The sequence below is a fragment of the Oxyura jamaicensis genome, chromosome 4, assembly GCF_011077185.1.
Source record: "Oxyura jamaicensis isolate SHBP4307 breed ruddy duck chromosome 4, BPBGC_Ojam_1.0, whole genome shotgun sequence".
In the NCBI taxonomy this organism is placed as follows: Eukaryota; Metazoa; Chordata; class Aves; order Anseriformes; family Anatidae; genus Oxyura; species Oxyura jamaicensis.
In genome coordinates this window covers 38,014,005-38,039,581 of record NC_048896.1, presented here as the reverse complement: position 1 = coordinate 38,039,581, position 25,577 = coordinate 38,014,005, and the positions used below count along the sequence as shown (strand labels likewise).

General features: G+C 35.7%; 1 protein-coding gene across 5 annotated transcripts in view; it reads left to right on the top strand.

The window, feature by feature from the left end:
- FAT1 (FAT atypical cadherin 1) overlaps positions 1-25,577 on the top strand; it is a 113,285-nt gene that overhangs the window by 62,785 nt on the left and 24,923 nt on the right. For all 5 annotated transcript variants that reach the window (XR_004750988.1, XM_035326410.1, XM_035326411.1 and 2 more), the window contains exons 5-12: positions 2,734-3,063; positions 3,586-3,796; positions 7,838-7,977; positions 15,502-15,777; positions 15,994-16,204; positions 18,257-22,324; positions 22,937-23,133; positions 24,527-24,680. Coding sequence is in view for 4 of the 5 variants with exons in the window: in XM_035326410.1 (XP_035182301.1) it covers positions 2,734-3,063; positions 3,586-3,796; positions 7,838-7,977; positions 15,502-15,777; positions 15,994-16,204; positions 18,257-22,324; positions 22,937-23,133; positions 24,527-24,680 (5,587 nt within the window). In the remaining variant the exon portion in view is untranslated. The remainder of the gene's footprint in view (positions 1-2,733; positions 3,064-3,585; positions 3,797-7,837; positions 7,978-15,501; positions 15,778-15,993; positions 16,205-18,256; positions 22,325-22,936; positions 23,134-24,526; positions 24,681-25,577) is intronic.

Here is a 25,577-nt window from a genome sequence, read left to right as displayed (position 1 = left end):
TCTCTAGTTTTTCTCCAGAATTGCCAGAGCAAATCTGGACTTACTCAGTACTTGTAAAACCTGTAGAAAGGTTTTCTGATAGAAATATAAGTATAAAAATGGCATAGATTTGTTGAAGAATGTAAACCTCAATAGCATAAACTATTCTTTTGCAAAATTCTGGGGTACAGAGAGTCCTCTTGGGCCTTTTCTATATCTTAGGTACATTGGAAGTTGGATTAATACAATTTTTTATCATAATTTTAACTTCTATACCAGAATTGGAATGAATTCTTTTCACTTAAGTAGCAATAGGGTGGGATTTCCTCTGCAGTGTGTAATAGTAATAGAAGCTAAGTGAATTAACTGGCTAAGCTAGAAGTAATAGCAAAGTGAATCAACTGGCAAATGCGGTTTGGTACTAGACATGTTATTCTTGTAAATTGTAAAGCCACTATATTATTCTCTTTTAAATTGCCTCCTGAAATCTGCTTGTGTCAGTTTCCAAAAGCAATTCCTGTCACTTATATCTTATTTCTGTGACCCACTGCTATGTATATTGATTGTAAAATTGGTATCTAATGACTTCTGCTCCTATGCATATTGTATTGGCTTTTCGGTTGGACTTACACATTAAATAAAGTGAGCTGTGAATCATTCTCTGACCCCGAAGCCAACTGGCACAGTATGGCTTTGAATGCATACAACTTTTCCCTACAACAGGCTGGTTATCTCCAAGTTGCCTGTTGAGAGTGGTGCCTGAATTTGGTGAATTCCTGACTGTACCTAGGCAGCGTTTGCCGGAGTGTTACTTGTTCTGGACAAAAACTTGTCAGAGGCCGTACTAGCAGTGTAAAGGACAGCTGTCCACTAACGCCCATGTTTGCATTTCAGATCCTGCTTGGTGCCATGCTGTGAACACAATAAGATCAAAGCCCTGCCTTTTGATATTGCAATACAAAAAATAATAAATTAATAGATAAATTAACTGTGCAAATTATTCCAAGATGGCATGTACAGAACTCAGGCTGTTTTAAGGTTACAATATCCCACAGTGGTACATAAATACTCATGCTTTCAGCATTCTCTATAAAGATAGCAGATTAAGCTGCTTGTGCTCTAGTTTGGAATGTTGGTTACTGCCTGATGGTATTGTTTATAATTCTTCATTCTTTCATCAGTTTGAATCCCAGCTGGTTAATAAAGTTGTAAATAAAAGTCTTCAAAATATCCAGTGCAAAAGTTCTGAACTATAGTGTGATAGTGACAGGCACTACGGCCCAAAGTAGCAATTTTCCCATTTGTTAGTTTTATGTTGACACCTTTGAAAATAGGTTGGAAACAAACCCAGAAATGCACAGAATGGTGGGCAATGTTATAAGCCACTTGAGCCAAGTGCTGTGCATCTGGCTAATTAATTGAGTATTGAAATGTTGACCAGATGGGTTGGTGAGTTTATTCCTTGTTTGCTATTAAAATTGATCTTTGATTGCACTCCTGCTTATATGGTAGTAATTACTATGCCCCATTCTTTTATTTCCAATTTGTAACTATTTTCTGAGTGCCAATTTGATGGATTATTTTTTATGCTATTATTTTAGATCATCTTCATGTCACTTATATCTTAGCATTGTTTGTTATATCAGTAATGTCTTCAAAACTCACATTGCCATCAAATCAATCATTTTCTTAAAATTTGCCATTTTTCTTCTTAGCTCAAAATTAAGCAATAATGAAGCAGTATTAATTTTATGTTAACAGACAAGTTATTCTGTACCCCATGATACTCATATTTAACTCATTATTAACCAATAATTATTGGTTAATTATTGGCAATTATATTATTGGCCAATAATATATTACTCAATAAGGGGTTAAACAGTAAAAGGTAAAGTAATAAGGTAAGATTGCTACATACGCATTTTTGTATCAGTTTTGTCCATTTCAATCTTTTTCTATGTTTTCTGACTTCACATGAACAGAAATCTTAATTTTACTGTATTTTTGTTCAATATGCATATATCAGTAACATCGTATCAGTGCTAGAGTTAATATTGCAGAAGATTCCTTATTCATTTCCTGGCATTTTTATTAGAAAATTTGACTATTGCCGAAGAACAGATTTCATTTCATTTCCCAATTCATTTAGGCTTTGGTAATAGATTGTTATGTGTATGGCTTTAAAAGGCTATTTTTAAAGCTTCTTTCAAACAAGATAGTGATTTTGTGTATTAAAATATAGTTTTTTAATGAACAGGCCTGTCAAATTCTGAAAATTATAGTATTATAAATTGCATCTTGGGGATATAAAATCAAATTATTAAATTCAAATGTTGTAAGGAAACACTAGGCTGAAATTATGTTAACATATTATTATTACAGTGGAGCTGTTATCAAAGATACTATACTTGTGTGCTTTTCCTGAACTCAGAAATTTAATATTTCAGTTACAGTGCTGCAAAACAGTGGAATGGATTTAATATATAGCTATGCTGCAAAATAGCAGAATGTATTTAATATATATCAACTCCTACATGCCATACATAAAGCATGATAATGTTAAGATAGTAGCTGAGTAACTCTTTGTAGTTCTTTTTCTAAATAGTCACCGTTATAGCTTTACCCAACAGTCCTTATGTAACTGAAGTTAGAGAATTACTTTGCAGTTGTAGGAAAATCTGATTTTAAAAGAGCATTGTCAGAAAGACCGTAGTTGAATTGAACACTAACCATATCTTTTTTTAATAAAAACAGGTAACGGTAACAGACAATGGTGTTCCTGCAAAATCAACAGTTGCACGAGTGATTGTGAAGGTTTTAGATGAGAATGACAATAAGCCTCAATTTTTGCAAAAGTTCTACAAAATCAGGCTTCCAGAGCGCGGTAAGCCAGAACGAGAAAGAACTGCTAGGAGAGAACCGATCTATCGAGTTATTGCTGCAGATAAAGATGAAGGCCCCAATGCGGAGATCTCTTACAGCATTGAAGATGGTGATGAACATGGCAAATTCTTCATTGAGCCAAAAACTGGAGTGGTTTCATCAAAGAAATTTTCTGCAGCGAGGGAATATGATATCCTTTCAGTGAGTCAAAACCTCATATATCATGAATATGTGAAATGTTCTTTTATCTGTATTCTCATCACTTTTTATTCAGTAGCTGGCAGATGAGTTACTGCAGTATCTGGATGAAGAAAGCACCAACAAATCGAGAAGTATTGCTTTGTGGGTTGGTACTGTTTTTTAAAGGATGCTTTCAGATGTTTGTATTGAGCAAGTGAATCAAGAAGCCGCAGTTCTTTTCCAGAACTTGACAGATAATGAACAGGATGAGGGAGCATAAACAATCACATTGACTCTCTTTCAGGAAGAAAGCGAAATAAAAGTGAATTTATGGTAACAGTTTATGCTATTGTCAGGTGCTACATGTTTTTTCTCCATTTGCTCCCCAGCTAATGAGGGGCAAGTAGCACTCTGAGAGACTCTTAGCCCTTCTGGATATATCTCACACAAACAAACATGCCTGGAGCTTATTATTACTTTTCCATTTATGTGACATAATGATTTATATGACTCTGTAGCCTAAAAGTTGTGTCTGTTTCACAGATTAAAGCTGTAGATAACGGTCGTCCACAAAAATCATCAACTACACGGCTTCACATAGAATGGATTCCAAAGCCTGTCCCACCCACAGAGCCCATTTATTTTGAGGAAGCATTTTTTTCTTTTACGGTGATGGAAAGCGACCCAGTTGCTCACATGATTGGTGTAATAGCTGTTGAACCTCTTGGAACACCACTTTGGTTTGACATAACGGGTAAGGATGCCTTAAGGGCTTTTATTATTAGAAACAAACGCATGGAGTCTGAGATACTGGAGGGCTCATTGCAGCTTGGTTTCTTAACCGCTCTTCTAAGTAATGCAGTTTTGGCATTCTTCAGCAGTAGATATTTTTTGCCTTAGGATTTGTTCTGTTGTAAATCAAAACTGTTTTTATCAATGCCACTATATATCAAAAAATAAAATTGCATTGCAAAATATTTGCTGTGTTGCAGTGTTGGAAATGACTTATGAATATTGTGTCAGTGAAATTAAAACAAATAAAATCAATCTGAAAGGTTATAGGATAGGGAAAGAAATAAAATGCCAGTTTTCTGCAAATAGGGATTGTCCACCCAAAGAGAGATTACACTGTTTGCACTGATTTCTTTTCCTCTGGGCTGCCCCTCAGTCTGCTGCTGTCCTCTGATTCAGTACTAAAAGGAAAGCTCATGTCCTCCTAACCCCAGCAAACTTTTTCTGTACATATTCTTCCTATTATAACACACTTTAATCTCTACCATTGGAAGTGGAATTCTAGTCAGTAATAAGACTATGCATAGATGCTCTGGTGACAAAATGAATAGTACTTTTTAATTTAAGAATTTCTCATTAAACCACTGAGCACCAGGAATACACAGAGTGTTCACTATATAACTGATACTGAAAACAAGTTCTGACCTGTGTTACATTACAGGATCAAGTTAAACAGCAGAGCCTTGTTTCAGGAGAGGTATCTGTAATAAACTGTTTCTGGTCTTAAGATAGCCCTGTAAGATTCAGATTTTCCACCACATTCACAAGAGAGATAAGGGACCTTAGTTACAACTAAACATTTTATCCATGATTATGGTGTGAAGTTGTGCTTAGCTGTTGGGGTGAACTTTTTAAAAATTACTTCTTACAAATCTAATAACTTTAAAGATCTTTTTTATTGGTACTTATGTTTTAGGGGAGTCTGAGAACAGCAACAGTTAAAAACATCATTTGTAAAACTGATACATGTAGCAGGAATATAGAAATGCCAAATATTTGAAGGTGTTCTCAGAAAACATTCAAGCACACACTAGAACAAAGAACTCGTTCCTGAATGCATGCTATGTGTGAACAGCATGTGACAGTACTGATATAATTGCCAATGTATTAAATACTTGCACAGAGTTTTTGTTTGATTCTTTTTAATCTACTCTGGAGGAAAAAAAAATGATTTTGTCCTAACAGATCAGAGTCAAATACAGAGTTTGCTTTTAGACAAATAGTGGGGAAAGAGATCTGGAAAACTTGATAAAGGAAATAAAGGGTTCAAGATGCCTCCTTGTATTCTTGTAGGGGCAAAGATATTTTCGTTAGAGGTATTTTGAAACCGAGACAGTTCTTTTACCGTTCTCCCAGACATACATCCAGATAGACATAGGAACAGAAAATCAGAAAATATAAAAACAGCTTAAGTGAGCAGAGATGGAATATGAGGAGAAGGCTCCAATTCAGACAGGGTCATCCAGTCAACAAACAAGAATATCTTTAGACCAAATAGAGACCATTAAAGGAAAGGTGAAGAAAGGGATGTTGTCAGAAAGAGGTGAGTGGTTCACAGAGATGAAGGACAGTAAATAGAAGAGGACTCAGATGTCCTTTGCTCCCAGTCTTTAGAGTTTCTACTGAGTAAAGCAATAGCATTTTCTGGGGTCTAATTAGCAGAATTTGTTAACGAGACTAGGGATGTATTTTTGTAATCTTTTTAGTTTGTTTCAAGTGCTGTGCACTCTGAGTAGTGTGTACATCTGAATAGAATTCTGAAAATAGTGTTATTCAAAATGCTGCTTCAAAGCATGTAGCACAGCTTAAATATTTAAAATATTATTATTTAATGCTTAACAGAGTAAACATGGTATTTTAAAAAAGACAAATGCAGAATACTCCACAGGGGAAAGAACAGGACTTGTCCACAGACTGTAAAAATAAATAAATAAATATTATTCTGTTTTCTTAGTGAAAGTATTTTGGAAAGTTTGATATATAATCATGTTGACAAGTTATCTGCTACTTTTATAGGTGATCACTTTACTGCCCTCTTTTACTGTTTCTAATAGCATGAATTAATTTGATTGACAGCTTTCCTTTGTGTTCTGTGCTTGCTTTCCATGCTTTCTTTCTTTTTGGCTGAGCCAGGAGACAAGCTTGCTAGTGAAGTATTTTACATCTTTCAGATGGCTTGTGACCTGAACTGTACAGCAGAAGGTATCTGCTGAGATCACATAATTTATTACCAGATTATGAGATCTGAAATGAAAGCGTACATTTATAAAATATTTATTTTATTAACCCTTCGGAAATCAAAGTGCTCACAGTTGCATTTGTGACAGGTTCGTTTTTGTTTTGTTTTGTCATCATTACATTTATATGGCATCAACTCATAGCTTCCAGTTTTGGTTTTGACCAAAACTGTTGCTGTTACACTTACAGTGTACGAGATGCAGAAGTTTGGGTTGAGTTCTGCTTCAGCGGATTAATACCACCACCACTACTGTAAAAAAATAGGGAATGTCTCTGTGATTCCCTTGAAAAGGGAAGAAAGTAAAGTTGATTGGAAGAGCTTGTCCTTTTATCAGGGAAACTGAATAAAAGGTTCACTCACCTTGCTCTTCCCTTATAATGGAGATGACTTCATTGAGATACTAAATTCTCCTTTCCTAGCCATCTGAGAAATTGGTATCGCATACCAGCTATAAAAAGTTAGACTCATTTTCTGAAGTTAACGTCTTGCACAAAGCCAGAGTATTTTTTTTCATGTAAACCTGCTCAAAACAAAGGTGCTATGTTTCACGCTATTCAGTTCATGTGAATCAGAGCCACTAAGAGAAACTGGCTTTCAGCGAAACAAAAAAAAGTCATTATGTTTGTCATTAATTGTTGCCAACTATCTTAAATCCAGTGAAGCAGAATCCAATCCATCTTTCCCAACCCGATATGTCTGTCATGTAGTGGAACCTTCTAAAGGTGAAATCCTTTTACATTTGAATGGGGGCCCATTTCAGTATTTACTGTTCTTTCTCAGATTAAGTATGAATTTGCAACCTTGGGAACTTGACCTTCTCACTTCTAGCCTTGCCTTTTCTTAAAAGGCATTCCATGATTTACAAAACATAGCATGTAAAAACTATTTTAAAAATAAGAAATAAAGAGAGCATGTAGACTTTATCTGAATGCTATCCTTGTAATTAGAAAAAACACATGTACATAATCAGGAGAAATTGATTTGCCATATCTTCCACTGGCTTGACCAAAATAAAAATTGGCTCCTCCATTTTAGGCAGTTTATTGAGAGGCCTAAAGCAATTGTAGATAAATGGCAATATTTATCATTGTTAACAATATTTGGACTTCATGGACATTGTATTCTTACAATGATCTGCTCAGAATGGCTTGATGATGATCAATTACATGTTTAAATGACTAAGTGTAGCTATTGATCCACGTGTTTTTTAAACTATATTTTAAAGGGTAATTTGAAAGTTATGCAAAGGAAGATAACTTGCTTCAGAAAAAAAAGCTTGGGCATTGGTCATTTAAACATTTAGCAGTCATCTGAAATCTTAAGTCAGCAGGGAGGGGTTAGGTAATGAGTTTTTCAGATACTCTGCATTGACTTGAGTATCCTTTGGAGGTATTGGCGTTTTTCCAACCTTCTCTATATTCATGTATGAGTATAGTAATTTAAACTGTGATAGAAGAGAGATAAATTTAACAGTATTTCTGATTTGGGGTTTTCTGATTTGGGGTTTTATCCTACTAACTGGTCCATGACAGGTAGTAGGATAGACAAATCAGCTTTGTCCAAAACTAATCTGTTTTAAATATTGTAAGCAGCACCATGCTGCATTACCAGAAGAAAAAAAAAGGATTTAAAATAAATGTGTATATAAGTACATGTGTATATAGTTCCACCTTCATTAAGCATCTGAAGAATGAACATGACTGTAACATGAAACAATGATGCTGTGTTTTATGAACTTCTCTCTCTCCTCATTTTCTGAACAAGGTGGCAACTATGACAGTCGATTTGATGTGGACAAGGGCACTGGAACTATCATTGTCGCTAGACCTCTTGATGCAGAACAGAAATCAAATTACAACTTGACAGTGGAGGCAACAGATGGAACCAGATCTATCAGCACTCAGGTAATGGACTTCCTGAAGAAGTGTTTGTAGAAGGACAAACATGGAGCTGCATGGGAGGAGAGAGTTTCCTTTTCTCTGTATTTTTTTTTTCATTCTGAACAATTAATATGCTTTATATAAATCAGGATTTTTGTCCAGAATAGAAGTGGATTATGATATTCATAGAGCCATGGCGTTTAGCAGTCCAGGAAGGTGTGTGTTATGCTGTAGTCTGAGTTGGCACCTTTTAACTTCGATCATGTTCTTACATCAGCTAAGAAAACGAAAGTAGAAACTAAGCTCTTCAGTGCATGATTTACTCAAAAGAAAAGGGTTAATACTTCTTATCTGAATTACCCACTCATTATCCTACTCCTCCCAAATCACCACATTATATGATTATTTAGGTTGGATTTTAAAAGACCATTGTAAGTTTTTTCATATTTTTTTTCCAAGATCTGTGGCTGACAAATGGTACAGTGTCCAATGGCTGTTTGATGAAACTGAGCTGCTCCTTCTGCGTGGTGTGCATATAGAAATGAGGTTTAGGTGATAGCATCATTGTATATCTTCCCTGAGTAGTATTGTTTACGCTCAGTAGAGGTAGAGATCCCTGCTTTCTGGACAGTGTTTGGCAATATGTGACAAGCCAAATTTCTTTAAATCATTTCTTTACTAAGACTCCATGGCAGTAGGAAGTGTTTACAGTCAGGGTAATAGAAAGTTCACTGTAAGGCAGAAGCATTTAGTGACACTAGTGGAAACAGCTTATAGTCAGGGGAGCTGTGATGTATATCCCTCCTGTTTCACCCATCTAGTTTCTTCCCCCAGCCCAGAACCTGATCATAGTTGGAAAAAAGGTTTAGCTGAAGCTGGTGTGAATGGAGCTGTAAGCATGGAGGAGCTCCCCTTTTCTTCCAGATGGAAAAGAAAGATTTTAGTTACTGCTTTAAAACTGTTGGATTAAGATGGTGATATATCTGTGCTATCTGTAATTGGCTTACCTCTCAGTTACAGAACTGAAAGAGCAATAAATGTGTTGATACTTATAGATACATAGAAATCTGTGTTACAGATGTAATTTCTTGTTCAACTTTTGTGTGATATGTATATTCTTCTGTAGTTTTACCCTATGTCTTACATGTCTTCCTCCTTTCAGCTAGAGCAAAAAATAGCTTGTCAACACTTAGGATTTGAAACAGGGTCTTTATTGAGATGACTGCATTTGATAGGTCAAATATACTAAATTCTCTAGTTGAAGACTGCGAGAATAGGAGTTTCCTTTGAGAGCTTGTGTTTCCTGTAATTGTGACAATTGTGAGTGATATGGTAGACCACGAATCTCCAAATATGACAACAGGTCCCTCAGTAGAATGTGAGTCAGAACTTGCTGCTATCCTAACCAGGGTGCCATTCCTGCTGGTGCTGGTAATGCCATAAAAGGTCTGGAGAATCCTGCTGTACGCTTATTGCATAGTTGTAGTAAAAATATTAAATTAAATAATAAATATTAAATATTAAATTAAATATTAATATTTCTACCAATTACAGAATGCTGGGGAGTTGGTATGGATTAGTTTGAAAAAAAAAATAGAAGAATCCTAAGTACAACTAAAAGAGAACTTCCTTTGCCAGGAAAGTCAGAAGACAGCAGGAGGTTTTTTTTTCCTTTCCCTTTTTTTTTTTTTTTTTTTCTTTTTTTTTTCCAAGAATGCAGTCAAAATGCCACCATGCAGAGCATGTTGGAGTAACTTGGGGATTAGTAAGGATGAATTTATGGTCTCAATGACAGCAGATATTCTATCCATGCTGTTGCTTGTATGTAGCAGAATACATAGCAGGCATCCTGAGCTGCCACATTTGAACCATAATCTTTTTTGTCTCCTGAAACAACCAGGAATTGGAAGGTCACAGAAATACTTTAACCCTCACCCCTTCTCTTCCTCTGGGTTATGTGATTCATTTAGTTTTTCTCAGAACTACACTGTGTAGCTTTTGTCCAATTTCTTTAAATGAAACTGTTGTTTTAGCATTTTGTAAAGCTGGGTGAACATTACAAACATTTGCCACAATCTTCTGGAGAAGAGTTAGAATAGTAGTCTTGAATTTATAGTCCTTTATTTCTGATTGCTTTTTGTATGACTTTCTTTCGTGTCTCTACTTTCCTCTCTCCGCTAGAATTGGCAAGAGAGGTGGTGGTTTCTGTTGCAAGAGCACAGAAACTTCCTTGTCAATACCATCCTTTTTCCTCGGCCTGTGAGAAAAGCACAAGTTATGCTGTTGCTGTTTGAGTCTCATGTTACTGTGGTATACAGATTGAGAAGCATGGATTAGTGCAGACTCTGAAACTGTTGGTGCATGTACAGACCTGATTTCAACTGATTATCTTATCTCTCCCCATAACTCCTGATTCTCTTATCTCTGCCATAACTCAGCCCACCCAAATGGACTGATCTCTTAACATAGCCCTCAGCACTGCAGCTTAGAAGATGCATTTCAGGAACGAGGCTTAACTTCAGGGAAATAAAAAAAAATGTTAATATAAAATCAAAGTTGAAGGTATTATTTATGGTTACCAGCATGTACATTCCATTACTTGCTACTGATTAAATTTTGAATGTTGATGTTGTGTTGGATCCTCCTAAGAGCTGATAAACAGTTAATAAGGAGTGACAGGCACAAAAACTAAATACTGAGTGCATACATTAGGAACAGCAATGTGCTTTTAGCTTACAAAGTAAACATTTGAAATACAGTAAACAATTTAACAGGCCTTGATTAACAGCATACTAAGTAATTTTATCTTTCAACTTGAAAAAGCTAATGACGTTTTCAAGATATTGGGAAGGGGAACGAGAAACAAGAAACATCGATCTCATTGTGTACAAGTAGTCTATTGAATCTGACTTTAAACTAGAAGGCTTTTGCTGGCCTTAGGACCGTAACATCTGTAGAGCATTTGACTCTTTCAGGACTTCAGTTAAATAGCTTTTTTGAAAAACAGAGCGGCAGTAGGCGTGGAGGCTATTAGAATTTTGTATGCATCTAAATGCCAAATGCATGATGCAAAACAAGGACAAGCAAATTCCAGGCCTACAGTAGTGGTGTTTGACAAATGATATTAGAGATGACTAGGAAGGAATATCATTTGAAAAGCAAATCAGTGTACTAATGTTTTCAGATTATGATGTTTTGGTCTTAAATAGAAAAGGTTATTCACAAGATATAAGAAGCAATATACAAACTATTGAGTCACTTTTTGAAAACAAATAAAAATCCTGTTGTTGAGCTATGCTGCTTCCAGTCTTTGCTATGACTATCAATTCTTTTCATTAAAAGTAACACTTGAAATGCTGTAAAGCTAATTGCTGTGCCTAAAGCCTATTGCTGTGCTTTGCAGAATATTTAATGTTGCTTTGTGCAAAATTTATATGGACATTATGCTTTGGGGTTGATTTAGGAATGAAGGATACAATGTTCTTCATTGATTAAATGTGCATTTTTGCTTGTGATCACCACGCTGCTCCACAAAGACATGGAAACAAAATGCATTTTTATTATCTCCGGGTAATATAATTTTTTGTTTATGAACATGAATATAAACATGCCAAAGTAACTATAATGTTATTATGAATGAAGAGAGGAGATTTAAAATGCAACAAGAACTCAGCAAATGAAAAATTAGTTTAAAACAATCCAAAGAACATCATTTTTAAATATTACACACTGTTTTGCCAGTGACATGTATCTTCTCTATAACATACTAATAATCAATGCATTCCTATGCAAACATAGGTTTCACCTGTCACTTAAGTAATTTATTTCAAGTCCTTCTCCTAAGTAATCCTGGTTTACTTTGTTCTCTTTCTGTATCACCAGCCTGCATTGCTCACAGAGAGATCTGTGAGGAGAGAAAAATTGTGCAATCCAACCCTTACATAGCCCTGCAAAATCAGTCAAGTCTCTTCAGTTCCACACTGCTTCATTTCAGAGATCACATTATGGTCTATTAATGTCAAATTTTTCTATTGTGTGCCTCTTCATGAAGAAACTTCTTTCTTAAGTGATAATACTCAAGTAATTCATTTGAATCTTTCAATAATTTCATTGAAAATTTGCAGAATTGTCTTTTATTATACATTTTACTTCAGAGTAGCACAAGCTCTTCATGTAGTTACTTTGTTCTCAATCACACAAACCTACCTCTTACTGTGTGTGTGTCTTTAATAACTGTGAGTGCAATTTTATTTTTGTCTTGTGTTGCCTCTTATTTAATGTGAAGGCCTTAACAGTTTACATGACAATTTGGTCTTTTCACATTTGAAAGGAAATTGCACATCTAGCACCTGTCACTTAGCATCAGCAAGAATGTCTTGAGAGCAGGGTTTCCTTAGTCTGTTAGTTCCTTAGCCCAAGACTTTAGATTGGAAGGAAGCCCTGGAGCTCATCTAGTTAAGACCAGTGGCTCAAAGCAGAGCAGGCTGTAAGGTTGAATGAAGTTGTTCAGGGACTTGTCCAGTTCTGAGCACCTGGGATGACAGGGCTTCCACCTCTTCATAGAATCATTCTGGTTGGCAAGGATCTCTAAGATCAGCTAGTCCAACTTTCAACGTAGTACTGACAAGTCCACCATTAAACCATACTTCTAAGTTCTACATCTGCACGTTTCTTGAAGACCTCCAGGGATGGTGACTCAACCCCTTGGCAGCCTGTTCCAGTGCCTCACAACCCTTGCAGTAAAGGAATTTCTCCTAATATCCAACCTAAAGCATATCTTCTTTGGGCATGTTTTTATGCCGGTGTTAGGCAACCCTTCTTGAAAAGAAATTTTTATTTTTATCTTACGTCTACTTGTAATTTCCCTTATTGGAGCTTGTGAGTGTTGCTTTTTGTCCTTTCACTGTGCACCTCTGAGAAGTCTGAATTTTAACAGCCTTTAACTGGTTTCTTTTTTTGTCAAGATCCATTTTGCTCAGCAGGGCTCAAAACTATAGTGGATCTACGGTCCCACAAGTGAGTGCTAAGTAGAGGGGAGTAATTCCTTTCCCCCTGCCTGCTGACCCCCTTATTCAAGCAGCCCAGCATGTGGTTAGCCTTCCTTACTGCAAGAGTGCACTTGGATTCGTGTTACGCTTGTCCATCAGATAGACATAAAGTAACAACATCAGTGAGTGAGAAATGAATCCTGAAGTGTGTAGATAAAAGACCTTTCCAGCTGAGTCAAACGTGAATTCTGAATTTTAGGTACATTTAAAATGATAACACTTACAGATCAAATTGTGTATTTGCAGTAGTGTTTACCAGTATGCAGAAAAGCCGCATGCCTGAGCAAGTAATTTGACAAGTAATGGAATACCTGAGCAAGCCATTCATAATGACTGAGTCATTGTGTTAATTCCTTAGCAATATGTTTGTTAATAATACAATTAATTGGCATCACAGTCACTGCATTCCAGGTATTTTATTTAGTACTTTGCACAATTTTTTGGGTGCTGTGTTCTAGAAATTCTTCTTTCCTGCTTTGGTTTTGTGTAGTTCCAGCAGCACAGATGGCCGTGTCTTCCACTCTGCAGATCCATCTAACACAGCTGCTTTGGAGTTGGCATTCCCCCTCACCACCAAGTTTGACCATAGTTTCCATGTTTTCTCACCTGGGGAGAAGAAATACGTGTGAACTTAATGATTTTGATTTAGATTCATCAAAATTTACACTTTATCTTTTCACATACTGTTTTTCTGAGTCTGAATTTAATAATCTGCTAGAAGGTGGGAATTGAATAAAAAGTTGTTAAGGTGTATTGATTTGAATAAAAAGTTGTTGAGGTGTATTGATTTTGAAAGCACATTATCCATGTACAAATTGTGTTGTATATGGTTTCCTAAGATTTTATTTATACAATTTAAACTAGTCTAGTTTGATTTATATTAAGGTTTGGGTTTTCTGCTTTGTAATTTGATTTCATTTTTAATTTCCCTGAGTGTGAGGATTCAACGTGCAGGTATATTTTTTACTAAACTGCTGTGTAAGTGACTGTACTGGACCATTCAGAATTTAGTATCAGTTCTTCTTGCATTTTTAAGGTCATATTCTCTTCATTCTTGCTGTTCATTTTCCAATTTAATTTATTAATGAATATATTTAAAACCTTGACCTAAAAGACCTCCTGGATAAACTACCATTAATTTTCTCTCTACTGGAAATGGGTATTTTTTCTTCTTATTTTCCATCTTAAAGTAGTTTCTAATCAATGAGAAAAGAAGCCAAACTCCTTAGTTTCCATAGCAACCTCTTGAGAGGGATTTTATCGATGTGCCAAAGAATTGGTTAATTTCTATTTCTTCTGTTTTCTGAGAATTCTAGTAGGTTGTGGGAGGCAGCATTTTCCTATAAAAAGCAGTGATAGTTTGTATTTGTCATAGTAGGCTGTTTCAAACATGGAAAAAAATGGGCTGTATAATGGATTATGTCTCACTGATCTGGAACGCCTAAGAGTAAAATAGCTGGGGGGCTGTGCTTGTGGCTGCAGACACCAGTGTGTGCACACGTGTGTACACGCATTCCCCTGCTGCCTGGCAGTAGGGCTCAGTATTATTAGCAGTGCATGTTACATTAGGAGCAGTGCTATCTATTTTTTTTCTCCTGCAATCCTGCAGAACCTGTGTGTGGTTCCCATCTTGTTTTGCTGATTTTTTTTATTTCATTTCACAGCTTATTCTGGCCCCACTGCTTTACCAGTATCACATTTTTCTTTTGTTTTGTGTAGGGTCATGCTCCCTGTTTTTCGTAAATGAGACTGAGGCAGAATTGTAATTCAGCACAGGCTTCCTTTTTCTTAAGCCTGTGCTTTTTATATTTCCTGGTGATCTTGTTTACCCACAGGTTGTTTTATGGTTTCAAATAAACTTAAAACTTCTCTTTTTTATTCCTTGTGTAGCGTTTTATTCTATATCTGGCTTCTAACTCTTGAGATTGCACACTTGTCCTCTTCAACTCTCTCATATTACATTTTATGTGCTTGTCTATCTTGTCTATCTTTTCTTTTTTTTTATCTGAGGAAAATTACTGAAAATAGTCTTTCTGGTGACATTTTTTTCAGCTAGTAGAGTGGGTGACTTCCCAGTTTTTGCGAAGATCATTGTATTTTATAATACAGAGTTACCCAAAAGTTCCACGCCTACTTCTGTCTTTGTATTCACAGATTCTCACCTCAATTCATGAGGCTGTACTGTGGTGCCTGCAGGGTTTGGTGCAAGACTTTGTTATTTATATGCAGCAGTCTTTTTGCTGTTACTTAGAACAAAATCCTTCAAATCTTCTTAGAAACTCTTTTTGACTTTAAGGAAGGTGAGGCATATTTGGATTTAGAGAGTCCCTTTTTTCCTCTACCTCTTCCTTATTCATCTCTCGCCTTCCCTGAAAAGGGAAAAAAAAAAAAAAAGCTTGCATTAGAATTGTATTAGCATTATGGTCTAATTTTTAATGATATCTCTTTTTATCTTCCCAAATGTGATCAATGCTTTCCCCTCCCCATTGTATCGTTTCAGGTGTACATCAAAGTTATAGATACAAATAATCACAGACCTCAGTTTTCTGCTTCAAAATATGAAATTGTTATACCTGAAGACATTGTACCAGAGACAGAAATTTTGCAAGTCAGTGCCACAGACAGAGATGAGAAGAATAAACTCATTTATACTATGCAGGGCAGCACAGATCCCATCAGTCTTAAAAAATTTCGTCTGGACCCTGGAACTGGATCTCTTTATACTTCAGAAAAACTGGATCATGAGACCATGAACCAACATATTCTCACAGTAATGGTAAACAAGCACAAGATTTGTTCTGTATCCTATAAAAGATTTTTTTCATTAATGTCTTTTTAATTTGTCCCCATAATTCAAACATTTATTTGATTTGTGTTTAATTTGTATGCAGACTTTGTCTCTGGTACAGATTGAGCGTTGAATTATTACTAATGTTTGATGAACCTTCAGAGTTATTAGTGATAATTACTAGTATTATGCTAAATGTTTTAGGTTCGAGATCAAGATGTTCCTGTTAAGCGCAACTATGCAAGGATTGTCATTAATGTTAGCGACACAAATGACCATGCTCCATGGTTCACCAGCTCTTCCTATGAAGGACGGGTATATGAGTCAGCAGCGATTGGATCAGCAGTGCTCCAGGTTACAGCATTAGATAAGGACAAAGGGAAAAATGCAGAAATTGTGTATTCTATTGAATCAGGTATGTTGACATTTTTACATCTTAATTCTTGTATCTTTCTAAAATGGTATTTGATGATACTTACGATATCCATATACTTCTGCAGAAATAACCACTAAATTGCCCCAATTTAAGTTAAACTTTCTAATACAAGTAGCAGGGAAGGGCTTGCTTTGCATGGTTCCTTCTAGCTGATTTTAAATTGGGATTGATATTCTCGTTAAATAAAATATTGAAGAATTCCTTTAATAGCCACTCAATTTATCATAGAGAGTCCTGCAGATTACAGGCCAGAGAAGAGCGTTAGGTGCTGCTACTTATTTTTCACTTCATAGTGTCTTCCTGAACATGCCTATAACAATGACATTCTAATGACAGTGATTTCGAATGCTATGAATATGAGATGTCACTGATGGATTTCACTTAGCATTCAGAAGTGAGTTTTGGTTTAGCCCATGAAATCTAGGTACAAGCCTACCAAGGTGTCCTGAACTATTTAGGCACCATGCCTGAAAAAAACAAATGTCATTTATATTTAATTAACTATGTGCTGTATGACTTTCAATCTAGAAAGTGATTTAAAATAAAAGTCCTGGTCACAAGCATAAGAAATTGCATTTTAAACAGAACAGTAGGTAAAATTTCTTCAGTTGCAATTGCATGCAAGGTGTTATGCACAAGTGCTTATTTTTGTTTGACATAAGTTATTTTGTAAAGGTATAGAAATTGCTTATTGTATTTTTAATTTCTTTCTCCAAAAGGTTATTTCAATATGAAAACACACTTAAACACTATTAAAATGAAGCTGCAATTATCATTGTTTGAAGAAGAAAAATACATTTGATAAAATTCTTAATATATATATATATATTTGTTATTTGTAAAAATATTACTTTTTTGATAGGCAGGACACTAACGTTCATGAAACTTTCCTCTTTGCTAGTTTAGTAGTTCTTGTTTTATCAGTGCCAAAACATTGTAAGAAAAATGTGTATGTGTGTCATCTAAAATGAAGTTAAACCCTGTTCTCCCTTTCTTCTAGCTTTTAATGGGAGTAAGTGTAAGACTTAGGTTAGGTTTATTTTATAGGACTGGGAGGTTAAAGCATTATAATTGATGTTCTAAGCTTATGGAAGGAGCATTCCTTAAATGTTTGTAATGACTGCTTAGACTTGTAGTGGGATATTCTAAGAATGCCACTGTGTTTAGAGCCTCCACTTAAAAAAAACAATCTTTTGCCTACTTGCATGCATAACTCAGAAGTTCTTAAAAATTTTTTCCATGCTGAGAGAATGGAAATACAAATTTTAAGGAAGTAAAATGTTAAAACATACTGTATTTAGTACGTGAGCTGAATATTGTGTGCAGTGTGTTCTTTGTATTTGAAAGTATAAAGAAAACAAGTGTTTATCAAGTGGCAGCAGGCAATACTCAGCAGGTAGTATTTTTTTTTTTCCTAATACTTCATCACAGGGAATAACTTGCCTATGTATTAATATGAAATTAGAAATGCAACTTTTGATACAGTTCAGAAAGATTAATTCTGAAGCAGTGCTTTAACGCTTGCATAAACAATTAACAGCAATTAACAAGTTTCATTAAAACACTTCAATTTTTCAGAACAGTCTAGTTATTTTAGATCATGAAAAGTAACTTGTATTCCACTAATGTTAATTTCTGAACATAAATTTTTCAACTTCAGTAGATACTTAAGTGGGCTTATGCACAAACTCAGTTTCAAAGATAATTTAAAGAAAATAAATAATTTATAATGTTGAAATTTACAGAGTACTTGCCATCTTTTAATGTTTTTTAATGGAAAATGAATCAAATATTTTACATTGTTTTCAAGCCTTGGATAGCTCTCCTAACTTTTTTATCGTTCTACAAATAAATTTTGAGATGCTACAAATGTTTGTTAAACAAAATCAAGAATTTTAATAGTCTTTATTTTCTCTCACTCTTTTTTAGTGCATGTACAAATAAACATTCTTAATGTTTTTTTGTTTGTTTGTTTGCTTGTTTTAATTTTTATACACCTTTTTCTTAATTACTTTTCTTTTTTTCTCACAGGCAATATTGGAAATTCCTTCTTTATAGATCCCATCTTGGGTATGATCAAAATTGCAAAGGAATTAGATCGTAGCAACCAGGAAGAATACAACTTGATAGTAAAAGCTACAGACAAAGGAGATCCTCCAATGAGTGAAGTGACCTCTGTGCACATATTTGTTACAGTTTCTGACAATGCCTCGCCAAAATTCACAGCCAAAGAATATTCTACAGAAATCAGTGAAAGTGCCAGCATTGGCAGTTTTGTTGGAATGGTTACAGCATACAGTCAGTCTTCAGTAGTTTATGAAATAAAGGATGGTAATATAGGTGATGCCTTTGCTATCAACCCCAACTCGGGTGTCATTGTTTCTCAGAAGCTCCTTGATTTTGAAACTTTGCCCATTTACACATTGACTGTGCAGGGAACAAACATGGCTGGCTTATCCACTAATGCAACAGTTTTGGTCCATCTTCGCGATGAGAATGACAATACACCAATTTTTATGCAGGCTGAATATACAGGACTCATCAGTGAATCAGCTTCAATTAACAGTGTGGTTCTAACTGACAAGAATGTCCCATTAGTAATTCGAGCTACAGATGCTGATAAAGAATCAAATGCTTTGCTTGTTTATCAAATTGTTGAACCATCTGTCCGCAAGTATTTTGCCATTGATTCTAGCACTGGTGCCGTTCGAACAGTAATGAGTCTGGACTACGAGGAGACAAACATTTTCCACTTTTCAGTTCAAGTACATGATATGGGGATACCACGTTTATATGCAGAATATGCAGCTAATGTTACTATTTATGTAATTGACATCAATGATTGTCCTCCTGTGTTTTCAAGAGAGTTGTACGAGACATCCATTTTGGTTCCAACCTATAAAGGCGTGAAAGTCATCAGCGTGAATGCCACTGATGCTGATTCAGGCAGTTTTTCACAATTAATTTATTCCATTATCGAAGGCAACATTGGAGAAAAATTTTCAATAAACCCTAAGACTGGAGATATAACAGTACAAAATACAACTCAGTTACGAAGCAGATACGAATTAACAGTGAGAGCATCTGATGGCAGATTTGCAAGCACTGCATCTGTAAAAATTAATGTGAAAGAAAGCAAGACAAGCCAGCTGAAATTCACACAGAGTTCTTACTCTGCAGTAGTGCAGGAGAATTCCACCGAGGCAAAAACAATAGCTGTGGTTACTGCTATAGGGAATCAAATAAATGAGCCTTTGTTTTACCATATTCTAAATCCAGACAGCAGATTTAAAATAAGCCCAACTTCAGGAGTCCTTTCAACAACAGGAATACCATTTGATCGTGAACAGCAAGAATCTTTTGATGTGGTCATAGAAGTGACAGAAGAACATAAACCCTCAGTTGTTGCACATATTGTAGTTAAAGTCACAGTGGAAGATGTAAATGATAACGCTCCGTTTTTTGTTAATCTTCCATATTATGCTGTTGTTAAAGTAGATGCTGAAGTAGGCCATGTTGTTCGACGTGTCACTGCTGTAGATAAAGATACAGGCAGAAATGGAGAGGTGCATTACTATCTCAAAGAACATCATGAACATTTCCAAATTGATCCAACTGGTGAAATCTCACTGAAGAAGAAGTTTGAACCAGACACCCTAAATAAGGAGTACCTGATCACAGTAGTGGCAAAAGATGGAGGAGAACCTGCTTTTTCTGCTGAAGTTGTAGTCCCAATTACAGTTATGAATAAAGCTATGCCAGTTTTTGAAAAGCCTTTCTACAGCGCAGAGATACCAGAAAACATTCAACTCCATAGTCCTGTTGTACATGTACAAGCAATCAGTCCAGAAGGACTTAAAGTTTTTTACAGCATCACTGATGGAGATCCTTTCAATCAGTTCACTATCAACTTCAACACCGGAGTTATAAATGTTGTTGCCCCTCTTGACTTTGAGTCTCATCCAGCCTACAAGCTGAGTATTCGGGCAACAGACTCCCTAACTGGCGCACATGCTGATGTGTTTGTAGACATAATAGTGGAAGACATCAATGATAACCCTCCCGTGTTTACAGAGCAGTCTTACACTGCAACCCTTTCTGAGGCATCTGTCGTTGGAACATCTGTTGTACAAGTGAGCGCTACAGATGCTGATTCTGGAACAAACAGGGGGATTTCCTATCATTTGGTTGATGATAACAGTGAAAGTCATGACTACTTCCACATAGACAGCAGCACTGGACTCATTCTCACAGCAAGAACTTTGGACTACGAAAAAATTCAGCAACACAAGTTACTAATAAGGGCAATAGATGGTGGCATGCTGCCCTTAAGCAGTGACACTATTGTAACTGTTGATGTAACTGATCTCAATGACAACCCCCCTCTTTTTAACCAATTGCTTTATGAAGCTAAAATTAGTGAACTGGCTCCCCGTGGACATTTTGTGACGTGTGTGCAAGCCTCAGATGCAGATAGTTCGGATGTTGACAAGCTGGAGTACTCCATTCTGACAGGCAATGACCAAAAGAATTTTGTAATTAATAGTAAAACTGGCATTATCACTGTCTCAAACCTACGCAGACAAACACTAAAGCCACATTACAATCTTAATGTGTCTGTTTCTGATGGGGTTTTCAGAAGTTCAGCCCAAGTTCATATAATTGTAACCAGTGCCAATATGCACAGCCCTGTTTTCAGCCAGAATGAGTATGAGGTTGAACTAGCTGAAAATGCTCCATTGCATACTTTGGTGACTGAAGTTAAAGCAACAGATGAAGATTCTGGTACTTACGGCCATATCACTTACCACATTGTAAATGACTTTGCCAAAGATAGGTTTTATACAAATGAGAGAGGGCAAATATTTACCTCTGAAAAGCTTGACCGTGAAACACAAGCAGAAAAAGTAATTGCCATTAGTTTAATGGCCAAAGATTCAGGAGGAAAAGTTGCTTTCTGTACAGTTAATGTAATACTTACAGATGACAATGATAATGCTCCTCAATTCCGAGCAACAGAGTATGAAGTAAATATTGGATCTGATGTTCCACGGGGTACTTCTGTCATTAAAGTCTGGGCTTCTGATGCTGATGAGGGTACAAATGCAGACATCACATATGCTATTGAAGCAGAGTCTGAAAATGTTAAAGAGAATTTAGAAATCGATTCATTATCTGGCATCATTACTACAAAAGAAAGCTTAATTGGTTTAGAAAATGAGTTTCTAACCTTCTTTGTTAGAGCAGTTGATGGTGGATCCCCCCAGAAAGAGTCAGTTGTTCCTGTCTATGCTAGAATACTACCACCAGAAGTGCCTCTTCCAAAATTTTCAGAACCGTTTTATTCTTACACGGTTTCCGAGGACATTCCAATTGGAACTGAGATAGATGTTATCAAAGCAGAGCATAATCAGACTTTGGTATATAGTCTGATTAAAGGGAACACTCCTGAAAGCAATAGAGATGATTTTTTTGTGATTGACCGACAGACTGGAAGGTTGAAACTTGAGAAGAATCTTGATCACGAAACAACTAAATGGTACCAGTTCTCAGTGCTAGCACAGTATACAAATGAAGATTATAATGTTGTTTCAACAGTAGAGGTAAGCATTCAGGTAAAAGATGCAAATGATAACAAACCAGTTTTGGAGTCCAATCCATATGAAGCATTCATTGTAGAAAACATGCCAGCTGGAACAAGAGTCATACAAGTTAAAGGCACTGACTTAGATTCAGGACTCAACGGGCAGGTCACTTACAGCCTAGATCCTTCTCAAGAACTGGACATTATAGAGTCTTTTACCATAAACATGGAAACTGGCTGGATTACGACTCTCAAAGAACTTGACCATGAGAAGCGAGACAAATACAAAATAACAGTGGTGGCATCTGATCGGGGTGAAAAAATTCAGCTGTCTTCTATGGCTGTGGTTGAAGTTACTGTTACAGATGTGAATGACAATCCTCCGCGCTTTACTGCAGAGATATATAAAGGAACAGTCAGTGAGGATGACCCTCCTGGTGGAGTAATTGCCATCTTAAGTACAACCGATGCGGATACAGAAGAAGCCAATAGACAAGTCTCTTACTACATTACAGGTAACTTTTTGAGTATTGTCAGAATAATCAGTTGAGTAGTCCTGGAGTGAAGTGTGGTATAACTTAATCCTTCAAATTATTGAACAACACTTGAGATCATGTAGCTGCAGAGAAAGAATGTGTGTGTTAAAATGAAATAAGGACTTTAGGGGGGGAAAAAGAGTTAGAAAACATGTCTTTGACTTTGTTTAAAATGTGTTTTGCTTAACATGCTTTCCTAAGTTTGTTGTTTAATTCCTATATATCACATTTTATTAAGAAATATATTTACACTAAAATCAATGATGCAGTTAAACAAGGAACCAAAGAAATTTTGCAAAATAAGTGTCGCTTTCCAGTGGAGTATTGTAATGTTCTTTCTGTATAAGTGTCTTACGATGATATCTACAATGCTACATGGATTTCTATAGATTCTATTGGCAGCAGTTAAATTTGTTGTATGAGCATCCACTAACTGTTTCTACCTGAAAAATGAAACTATTTCCATAAACAGCCACAGAAGGTGACCACTTGTTTGCATTTAGTTTGTTGTGGTTTTTTTTTTTAGAACTACGTTGATTGAGCAATATTCTCCCTCTTGTCTTTAGTTAAATGCTTCTTTTCATATTTTAGGAGGTGATCCCTTGGGACAGTTTGCTGTTGAAAATATACAGAATGAATGGAAAGTCTATGTGAAAAAGCCCCTGGACAGGGAAGAAAAGGACAATTATCTTCTAAATATTACAGCGACTGATGGGACATTTGCAACTAGAGCTGTGGTGGAGGTTAAAGTCCTTGATGCCAATGATAATACTCCTGTTTGTGAAAAGGTAGGCACAGTCTTCTGTCTTTGTGTCCAGCTACTTCCATAGGTAAAATGTAAGCACACTTTATCTGAAACTGCTTCTCAGGAGTTCTCAGGATACAAATAGGTATTCCTTTTATTATGGTAACAGAGCTTTGGACTACTAAGATTTTGGACTATTACTGCTGTCAAAGAAAGCAATGGGCAAGTTTCTGTAAAAAAAGCAAACAACAACAACAATTCATTGATACAATTTTAACACTTGTTGGGTGTTTAAAGAGTATGAGGAGTATTTTAGTTCATTTCTCCTGTGATAGTGAATGCTTTCCCAATATGAATTGTTTTAAGCTACTGCCATTATAGTTTATACGCTCTATTTTCTGAAGGAAGCAAAGCCAAAGGAGGCCACATACCATCACTTAGTTGATGTATTTGTGTTAAGAGTAAACGAGTTGAAAAGACTGGAATATTGTCCTGCAGTTGCACTCAAAAACATCAAAAATCTGTAATCCATAAATGTTTTATTTTTACTAAGCTATCTACTACCACATTTGATAGTCTGCAAAAACAGATATGAAAGGAAAAGGAGCAGAAAAAAAAAAAAAAAAAAAAAAAAAAAAAAAAAAACAAGAAGGGGGAAGTATGATTACATTATAAGAAAGCCCTAGATTTTCACAGCTTTGTTTTTTTTTTTAATTCTAGCGTCTTTGGATTTTTCATAGCTGTCTTGTTGAGCACAGATTTGATGTTACTGGGTAGAAAGACAAAATCTTTTCTTGTCCTGGGAAGGGTCAAATATACAGTGACTGATTCTTTTTAATAGTCAATGTTTATGTTGATCACCTGCATACAAAATATTGTAGTTAAATACAAACTGGAAAGCCATTTATTCCTTTTAATAATATTGGTGTTATAAGTCTCAGTCCTAATTGAAATCACATCCCTTATTTAAATGAGCTGTTAGAGTGCTCGGAGCCTTTTAAACTGGAAGCTTGTATTTCATGCACTGTTACATAAAAGATTGACATCAGTTTCTCCTAGATTGTGTCAGACCTACAGAAGTTGATTCACTGAAAGAGGAAAAAATTGCCAAAAAATCAGAACTCCTACCTTGGGAATGTATTTAATTAGCAGTTAATCAGTTACAAGTGTTTAGAGTTGTTAACTATGCACTGACACTCAAGAGTCCCTGTGGTTTCGGTAATAATTACCTTAATGTATAATTTAATAAATCTGAGGTAATTAATTGGAAAATCGTAAGCCCTTATCATTTTCAGGTATTTCATCCTCCAGTTCACTTCATGTTTTCCCAAACATTGAAACAGAATATTATCTCATCTGTCATTCTTTCCATCCCCTTTCCAAGCCCTACTTATTCCACGTGTTTTGTCCTTCAATGAAGTTTTAAAATCTTTCAGGCTTTATACACTGACACTGTTCCGGAGGATGCCCTTCCTGGCAAACTGATAATGCAGGTATCTGCTACAGATGCAGATATTCGTTCCAATGCAGAAATTACTTACACATTGCATGGCACAGGAGCAGAGAAGTTTGGACTTACTCCAGACACAGGTAATAATGCTTTGCACACAAAATTGTAATTATCATCTCATTTTATAAAATATTTATGATTACATTAAGACATGCATAAAGGTTAGTATTTTAAGCTTTGCATTAAAGTTGAGTTTATTATGTAACTGCTATTTAAACTGTGAGTTTCTAGTACAAATACTAATAATATATTGACTAGAAGTCAGGGAAAAGGCAAGTGTTTAAAGCATGAGGAACTAAAGAGTCAATAAGGTAACTGCCCTGAAGCCAGAAACTTCATGCAGAAGGGACTGGAGTAAAAGCATGCCATGAATTTTGTGCTTTTTATATTTTGTTAGTAGTGATCGTAGTTTGTAAACTAAGAACATCTTCATTCAGATTCTCTCTTTGCCATCATTTGGTTTGGTATGTTAAATAGGCTGAGGTTAGAATGAGCAACAAATTTCCTTTCCTTAGTTTATACCAAAATTGCCTCCAATTTCATTGGAATCATTATAAAAGCAAGATAAACTTTTAAATTCCCTGGCTTTGTTTGGTTTTCATGGCATTCATATCTTCTGGATTATAAGGTAGGTCAATGCAATGTGCGCTTCTTATATCATAGGGGTTGGCTTTGTCACCTGTGTGCTATGCTAGCATGTTGTTACATAAATTCAGAATTGTTGGGGCTAGAATACTTGCAAACAACATTTCAGAATACTTTTTTTAATCAGTCAGAAGAAGACAATGACTATACTTTGTGCCTGTCATATTTTCTGTCACTTGGGTGAGAAAGTATGTGTTAGACTTCTAGAAATTTTTCTGTAGCAGTATGTTATATTTGATGGTGTGAATAGCTCTGTTTATTCATTAAATGTTAGAGGAGAGGGTGTGGAAGAAACACAACAAAATAGCCCAAGACTTCACCTTGCATTTTAT